This window comes from Mirounga leonina, unplaced genomic scaffold (assembly GCF_011800145.1).
Source record: "Mirounga leonina isolate KUSES-001 unplaced genomic scaffold, KU_Mleo_1.0 Mir_481, whole genome shotgun sequence".
In the NCBI taxonomy this organism is placed as follows: Eukaryota; Metazoa; Chordata; class Mammalia; order Carnivora; family Phocidae; genus Mirounga; species Mirounga leonina.
This window is the reverse complement of record NW_023270773.1, coordinates 1645854-1654315: the sequence shown is the minus strand read 5'-3', so window position 1 is coordinate 1654315 and position 8462 is coordinate 1645854. Positions and strand designations below refer to the sequence as shown.

Genomic DNA, 8462 nt, shown 5'->3' with positions numbered 1-8462 from the left:
TCTTTCTTTCTTTCTTTCTTTCTTTCTTTCTTTCTTTCTTTCTTTCTTTCTTTCTTTAAGATTTTATTTATTTATTTGACAGAGGGAGACACAGTGAGAGAGGGAACACAAGCAGGGGGAGTGGGAAAGGGAAAAGAAGGCTTCCTGGCTGAGCAGGGGGCCCAATGTGGGGCTCGATCCCAGGACCCTGGGATCATGACCCGAGCTGAAGGCAGATGCTTAACGACTGAGCCACCCATGTGCCCCTAGAGAAGTCTTTAAAAAGAAGAATTGATTTTCTTACCTATTTTGTTTTTTTTCCCCCAACTTTTTACTGTGAAATATTTTCATACATACAAGAGAGTATGTATAGACATGTATATAATAAGAAAATTCATCAATACCCATGTGACCCCTTTAAAAAACTAGATTACCAGTACCTTTGAAATTCTCTCACAAGTTGTATTCCTTCTTTTTCATGAAGGAAATTTTAAGCTTAGAAGATATTAATGCTCAGGTTTAAAGAAGATGTTTTATCTGTGCTTTATATATGAAGCTGAGAATGCTTTTTACCTAAAGGAGAGGGGGTTCAGGGGGTTCATTGACATTAGGTAGGAAAGGCCAATTTCCAGTTAGTCATCCAGGGCCTTCCTGCTCAGTATGCTGTGGACTATAGGCACAAGACAGGGAGAAGCATGGGTCTTAGAATATTTGAATGGGCTTGGAAAACTATGTATGTAAATCTTATTTTTTTAAGATTTTATTTATTTGAGAGAGAGAGAGCGCACGAGCAGGGTGAGGGGCAGAGGGAGAAGCAGACTTCTTGCTGAGCAGGGAGCCGGACTTGGGGCTCGATCCTGGGACTCCGGGATCATGACCTGAGCCAAAGGCAGGTGCTTAACCGACTGAGCCACCCAGGCACCCCTCTTTGTATGTAAAATTTGAAGAGGAGTTTACAGGTGCTCTTTTACAGTCTTGATCAAGGAACAAATCGAAATGAGAAACAATGAATTATTGCAGTTTTATGTTACATATTACTTTGGGCTGTGGGACCTAATAGAAAGGGCAAGATAGGGTGCCTGGGTGGCTCAGTTGGTTAAGCGACTGCCTTCGGCTCAGGTCATGATCCTGGAGTCCCTGGATCGAGTCCCGCATCGGGCTCCCTGCTCGGCAGGGAGCCTGCTTCTCCCTCTGACCCTTCCCCCTCTCATGTGCTCTCTGTCTCTCTCATTCTCTCTGTCTCAGATAAATAAATAAAATCTTTAAAAAAAGGGGGGGGGGCAAGATAATCTGCCCTGGCATCATCATGGTTTCATGTCTATAGTGGAACTAATGTGTAATTTGCAGGGAATTTTGATGAATACATGAGTTTGAGGATATGGGGTGGAAGACTTTGAATTTATGTCAGGAATGTGGCTGGGAGATTCGTTTGATGTGAATTTAGGGATATCTGTGTATGTACTAAATTGGGAAATGAGCCCTACAGTCACTCTAGCAGTATAATGGTGGAGAAAGTATAAGCTATCCTCCATCTTTGTCACATTTGCATACATCCTCCTTACCAGGGAAGTATTGAAAGTTGAAAAGCACCCTCTGCTCTTTTCAGCCAGTAATACAGACAACGAATCAGCAAACTTTCAATAAGGGTGCAGATAGTAAATATTTTAAGCTTTATAGGCCGTATATAGTCTCTCACAGTTTCTCAACTATGCCCTTACAGCACAAAAACAGTCATAGACAATACTATAAATGAGTGAATTTGGCTGTGTTGTAATAAAACTTTATTTACAAAACCATACAGTAGGCTGAATGGCCCACAGGCCATAGTTTGCAGGCTCCTAGGCCAGACTCAGTTTTTGTATAGTGTCCTGAAGCTAAGAATGGTTCTTCTATTTTTGAAAGAGTGTATTTTAAAAAAAGAAGAGTATACAACATAGGCCATATGTATAGTCCGCAAAGCCTCAAACATGTACCAGCCTTTTAGAGAAGTTTGTCAACCTCAAGGGCCTCGCCAGCAAAGCTCCTGGTCTGTGCTTATAGGAATAAGTCGTGTGCCCCGTGAGGTATGGGGAGGCTGGGGAAGGGAGCGTTTGAACCTTCAGGCCTCTAGTCTTTTTCTGATTTAGAACCAAAATATGTAAGCCTGTCTTCAACAGAATCTTTCAATTCCAAAGGGGGCTAGTCTTCAGCTTCTAGAGCATTGCCTCCTTGCCTGTTCTCCTGCCCCTTAATAGAATTCACGCCTTCCTTTGAGTGCTCCTTGACCCTATCAGCTTCTGTCATGGCATATTAATTACTCGTTGTGCTGTGTTTTTGTCTTCTAGTCTCTATGCTAAATTGGCAGTCTTCTAAGAGCAAGAACTTGGTTTTAATTCATTGTCTGTCTCCCAAGTTCTACACTTGATCTTAGCCAAAAGGCCGAGAAGCGATTGTCTCCCAAGTTCTTAGTGTGTAGTAAGTCTAATGGATACCTGGGTAGATGAATTTCGTTAGTGTTAATCCCCACTGAAACTGTATTAGTGTCCTCATGATTTGTATTGTAGAAATAAATGCTTTTAACTTTTTAAGTATACAGATAATGAAATACCCTTGGCTGGGGTCTGAGATGGAACTGATTGTGCTTTTAGTAAAATATGAGATTTATGTAGTACTACCCAAACTTTTCACAGATTGTCTGTGGCCCTTGAAGTAGGGGCAGGGTGTACCTTAAAGACGGTAGGGGTGGGAGCTAATTGGATGCTCAGTAACAACCAGGAACTATTGTGCATGTTTCACATACAATCTGACGTTAATTCCCATGCAACCGAAAGACTCGGGGTTTATTCCCGAGGCTGACTAGCTTAGAGGTTATGAGTAAGTACTCTAGAACCAGACTGCCTGAGTACAAATATAACCCTGTGTTGGCATTGGCTTCCTCATCTGTGAGATGGGGATAATCACAGGATTGCTGAGAGGATGAAATAATTTAAAGTCTATATAGACTGCAAACAGTGCCTGGCATAGGTAGAAAGTGTCAACTCTGTTACTGTTGCTACTCCTGCTATCTCTTTTCAAAACGTATTGATATTAAGCAGTTTGCCCCTCAGTATCATGTTGTTGTTAATAAGCAATAAGATCTTAGAGGGTTTTTTTTTTTAAGATTTTATCTATTTATTTGAAAGAGTATAATTTAAAAAAAAGGTTTTTTTAAACAGAGAAAGAGAGAGTGCGAGTGAGCGCAGGGGGGAGCAGCAGAGGGAGAGGGAGAAGCAGACCCCCTGAGATTTTAGAGGTTTTAAATCAAGCTCCTAATCACCGTGGCATAATACATAGACTGCTGTTAATTCAGTTGTTAGTATACTATATTAAACTAGTCATTTACATTTAAAAGATGTAAGTTTTGCCAAATTATGAAGACTGCCTTTTGGAAAGTAGTGTGGCAGTGTGTACCAAGGGCCATGAAAATGTCCCTGTTCTTTAATCTGGAAATCTAGGCTTTACAAAAAATCTAATATTGAGATGGTTCAGTTGGTTGGGCATCCAACTCTTGGTTTCAGCTCCGGCTGTGATCTCAGGATTGTGAGATTGAGCCCCAGGTGGGGCTCCGTGCTGGGCGTGGAGCCTGCTTAAGATTCCCTCCCTCTCCATCTCCCCCTCCCCCCATAAAAAAATTGAATATCAAGAAACTATATTCAAAAGGCTTTGTGATGTTGATGATCGAATAGGGAGGAAGAAAAACTAAATATCCAGAAACACAGGGATGCTTAATTGCTGCAGGCTCACAGAATGAAATGTTATCCTGACATAAAAGTAAATGATCATGTAGACCAGTGATACAGGGAAACACCTGTGGTGTGATATTAGGCAGAAAAACTGCCATGGGCATACACAAGACTCTCTTAAGAAAGCCATAAAGTTTGGGTGGCTGCATGGCTCAGTCTGTTAAGCGTCCAACTCTTGGTTTCAACTCAGGTCCTGATCTCGTGGGTCATGAGATCCAGCTTGGCTTTGGGCTCCACGCGCAGCAGTAGTCCACTTGGATATTCTCTCTCTCTCTGCCCCTCTCCCTGCTCATGCACTCTCTCTCAAATAAATAAATCTTTTTTTAAAAAAAGCCATAAATTTGGCCAGTGGGAGGGGTGAAAAAGTAGTTATGATGGGGCAGGAGCTGTGGGTTGTTTTTTTTTTCCCTCTTTTTTGGGGGGAGCTGGGTATTGTTTTTGTTTTTTAAGATTTTATTTTATTTTTAAGTAATCTCTATACGCAACACAGGGCTTGAATTCAGAATCAGGAAATCAAGAGTTGCATGCTCTACTGACTGAGCCAGCCAACTCCCTTGTTGTCCCTTTTTTGCTGAATGTTGTAACATGGTGGCATTTTTATAAAGGAAAAAAAATTAAAATATTTGAACATAATTATACGCAAACAATGAATCATGGAACACTACATCAAAAGCTAATGACGTAATGTAGGGTGACTAACATAAAATAAAATTTAAAAAATATTTAAACGTAAGAGATAGCATTGTTATATGAAGTAACTTTTTAGATCATTAATTGGAGGAAAGAAAGAGAGTGGACATGAGTTAATAGACGATAAAACAGGGGCACCTGGGGGGCTTAGTCGGTTAAGCAGCCGACTCAATCTCGGTTCCAGTCATGATCTCAGGGTCCTGGGATTGAGGCTTGTGTCGGGTTCCCCTCTCAGCAGGGAGACTGCTTGAGGATTCTTACTCCCTCTGCCCCTCCACCCACTTGCACACACTCCCCCTACCCCCAAATAAGTAGGTAAATAAATTATCTTTTTAAAAAAAGATAAATTTGGGCGCCTGGGTGGCTCAGTTGGTTAAGCTACTGCTTTCGGCTCAGGTCATGATCCTGGAGTCCCTGGATCGAGTCCCGCATGGAGCCCGGCAGGGAGCCTGCTTCTCCCTCTGACCCTCCCCCCTCTCATGTGCTCTCTCTCTCTCATTCTCTCTGTCTCAAATAAATAAATAAAATCTTAAAAAAAAAAAGATTCTCTTAAAAAAAAAATAAATTGGAAACCATAGTCAGTGGTTAAACAGGCATTTCCTATTTTTGGCTTACTCTCCCTCAAGGCTACTCTAGAACGGGGCTCTGGTGATGGATGGTTCTGCAGGCAAAGTCACTTCAGAGGTGCGAACTCTTTGGATGAAGCCCAGGGTTTGTTACTCTGGTGTGGATTCTGTGCTTTAGAAAAGTTAAGTGGTGGAGGGAGCTAATGGTAAAATAGTTTTTTTTCCCCACAAGTTGGTGTATTTGCAACTTCTCAGAACATTTCTTAGGTGAAGAGAGACTGCTATACTTCTTTTACAGACGAGGCATTACAGATGGGGTGTTATTGGAGAGCAGGGACTGCACTTTTATAACTGACCCTGGGAGGGCATTGTGTAGCTTGGCAAATACAGGCTGATCATCTTGAGCATAGCAGAGGGGTGTGGTGGTGTCTGGACTGATGCTTTGATGAGAGCTCTTGCCTGTGAGTTCTGCAGTGAAAAGGTCCCTGTGTTTTCATTTTGATGCTCAGATGGTTATTTCTGCATAAAATGCAGTATGGGTTTGTTTCTTTGTTTGTTTGTTTTTAATTTGACAGGCGTATAAACCCTTTTCTGGTTTTTGTATTTTGAAGGACACAGAAACTGAAGCCTTTGTCATTTTCTCTCTGGATGCCCAGGGAAGTGTGCAGGAAGCATGCCATAGATTAGGACCAGGAGGAAAAATGTGTGATGGCTGTGACAGGGTCCTAAGGAAGGCAGCTACTGAACTTACTCAAGATTTTAAATATAAATTCAGACCAGTTGTATCTCTGTGAACAAAAAAAAAAAAAAAAAAAACTGTATTCTTATGAAACAGAGATGGTGTATGTTTGTATGCACTTGACGTGATTTAACAAGGTCTATTCAGGCAATACTAACTGCAGAACATAAAACAGTGTGACAGAACCTTCTTAACTGCTGAGAATATAGCAAGGGAGATAATTCACTGTAGAGGAGAATGGTTTATTTAAAAGTTTGACAAACACTGGTATCGAATAAGATTTTTCTCTTAGAGTTAATTTTCTTTCTCTCTGAAGGTACCCAAGCCCACCAATGGGATCTGTATCAGCACCCAACCTGCCTACAGCAGAAGAAAATCTGGAATATGTACGGACTCTCTATGATTTTCCTGGGAATGATGCTGAAGACCTGCCCTTTAAAAAGGGTGAGATCCTGGTCATAATAGAGAAGCCAGAAGAACAGTGGTGGAGCGCCCGGAACAAGGATGGCCGGATTGGGATGATTCCCGTTCCTTACGTTGAAAAGCTTGTGAGATCCTCACCACATGGAAAGCATGGGAATAGGAATTCCAACAGTTATGGGATCCCAGAACCTGCTCATGCCTATGCTCAACCTCAGACCACAACTCCTCTACCTGCAGTTTCCAGTACTCCTGGGGCAGCGATCAACCCTTTGCCATCCACACAGAATGGACCTGTCTTTGCCAAAGCCATCCAGAAAAGAGTACCCTGTGCTTATGACAAGACTGCTTTGGCATTAGAGGTAAAATTTACAGGGCTGGTTTTTTGGGTCTTTTTGACATTTGATTTTCATTTTTAGTTTTAATTTTGTTTCTGCAGAGTAATGACTGCTCACTTAAAGTTCTGTTTAGGGGAATAAGATAACTGGGTGATTTTGGAAGATCCACTGTGAGTGTCCCACATGACTCTTGTCCTTTCCTATCCTTGTTTCTCCCAAGGTGTAGTCTCTCCTAGGTTTAGTCCCACAGTAGTTAGTTTTCTTTCCAGTGAGAAAAGATGATGGTTAATAAAGACCCATGACCTAGAGACGAAATCAGCATACAGGTAGACACAGAGCCACTTGTACAGGTCCATTTTTTTGACATCGTGATTAGTTGAGGAAAAAATACGAATAAACGTCTTAAAATTCCTCTTCAGCTAAGAAGAGATAAAAGTTTAAAATATCTCAGACCGGGGTCCCTGGGTGGCTCAGTCAGTTAAGTGTCTGCCTTCTGCTCAGGTCCTGTTCCCAGGGTCTTGTAATCAAGCCCCACGTCAGGCTCCCTGCTCAATGGGGAGTCTGCTTCTCCCTCTCCCTCCACCCCTCCCCCTACTTGTGCTCGTGCATGCTCTCTCTCAAATAAATAAATCTTTAATTAAAAAAATATGTATCTCAGACCTTACTTACCAGATTTATTTTTTTTAAGACTCTTGGAAAGCTTAGCATGTAACTGTGGCTTTCTGAACCAAGAAGTCCTGAAGACCAGTGTTGATAAGCCTGTTGAGGGCGTAAAACTGTGTATCACAGAAAGTAGAAGTTTGATGAGACATCCGATAAACCTGGAGTGACCATAAATGAGCACAAACCCCAGAGGAAGAACAGAAGGATTTGAAAAATAGATTTTTTGGGTACCTGGGTGGCTCAGTTGGTTAAGTGTCCAACTCTTGATCTCAGCTTGGGTCTCAGTCTTAGGGTCATGAGTTCAAGCCCCATGTCAGGCTCCGTGCTGGGTGTGGAGCCTACTTAAGGGGGAAAAAAAAGATTTAAGATTAATAATTTTAGAACAGTCCTATATATTTTTCATGTTATTTTTTACGAGGTGTAAAATACGTGCAGTGAGATGGGCCCTAAATATTAACATCTCAGAACATGGAATTTGATGCCACAAATCCTAGCTCTTTTATTTGTAGATAAGTTGTGAAAATGCCTTGTGAGCCACAAACTACTAGGTAAATAAGTATCATTATAATATGATTACAATTGAATACTCTTCGTTGGTATTATCAAATTGCATATATGTTGGAGAAGCTGAGATTAAGCTAGTGATTGTTTTTTGTGTGTTCATCTCAAGGTCAAAGTAGGGCAGGGTTGGGAGACAGCCCAGGTACATGACAGAAGGATGAAGTAATGGAGCCTGTTGCTTCCAAAAGCAGAACTTAACCCATAGAACAGCCTGTCCACAGATAAAAGCTAGCATTGATTTGTGTGTGTGCTGTTTTTTCCATTGGTTATCCTCCATTTTCCTTGGATGAGGAGTAATGTCCGAGCGAACTACACCTGAAGGTTTGTTGCAGAGTCTGATTACTTCTCCCTCTCACGTTGGCTGTAAAGGAGTAAGTTTCTGGGGCTTGTGGCAGGGACCAGGTCTAGGCAGGAGCCACATGCTTTTTTTTTTTTTTTTTTAAAGATTTTATTTATTTATTTGACAGAGAAAGACACAGCGAGAGAGGGAACACAACCGGGGAGTGGGAGAGGGAGAAGCAGACTCCCTGCCGAGCAGGGAGCCCGATGCGGGACTCGATCCCGGGACTCCAGGATCATGACCTGAGCCGAAGGCAGTCGCTTAACCAACTGAGCCACCCAGGCGCCCAGGAGCCACATGCTTTTAATGCTTCCCAGTGGAGGAACGGGAAAGAAACCAGACTGAATCCTGGCTGAGTAGGCCTTCTAGCTTTCTCATCCCCACACAGACCTGCCCCTGCACAGG

General features: G+C 42.1%; 1 protein-coding gene across 1 annotated transcript in view; it reads left to right on the top strand.

Annotated features, from left to right (window-relative positions):
• The window catches only part of CRKL (CRK like proto-oncogene, adaptor protein), a 37989-nt gene that overhangs the window by 8001 nt on the left and 21526 nt on the right, over positions 1-8462 (top strand). Inside the window, exon 2 of the mRNA XM_034989192.1 lies at positions 6052-6517. Within this exon, the coding sequence (XP_034845083.1) occupies positions 6052-6517 (466 nt within the window). The remainder of the gene's footprint in view (positions 1-6051; positions 6518-8462) is intronic.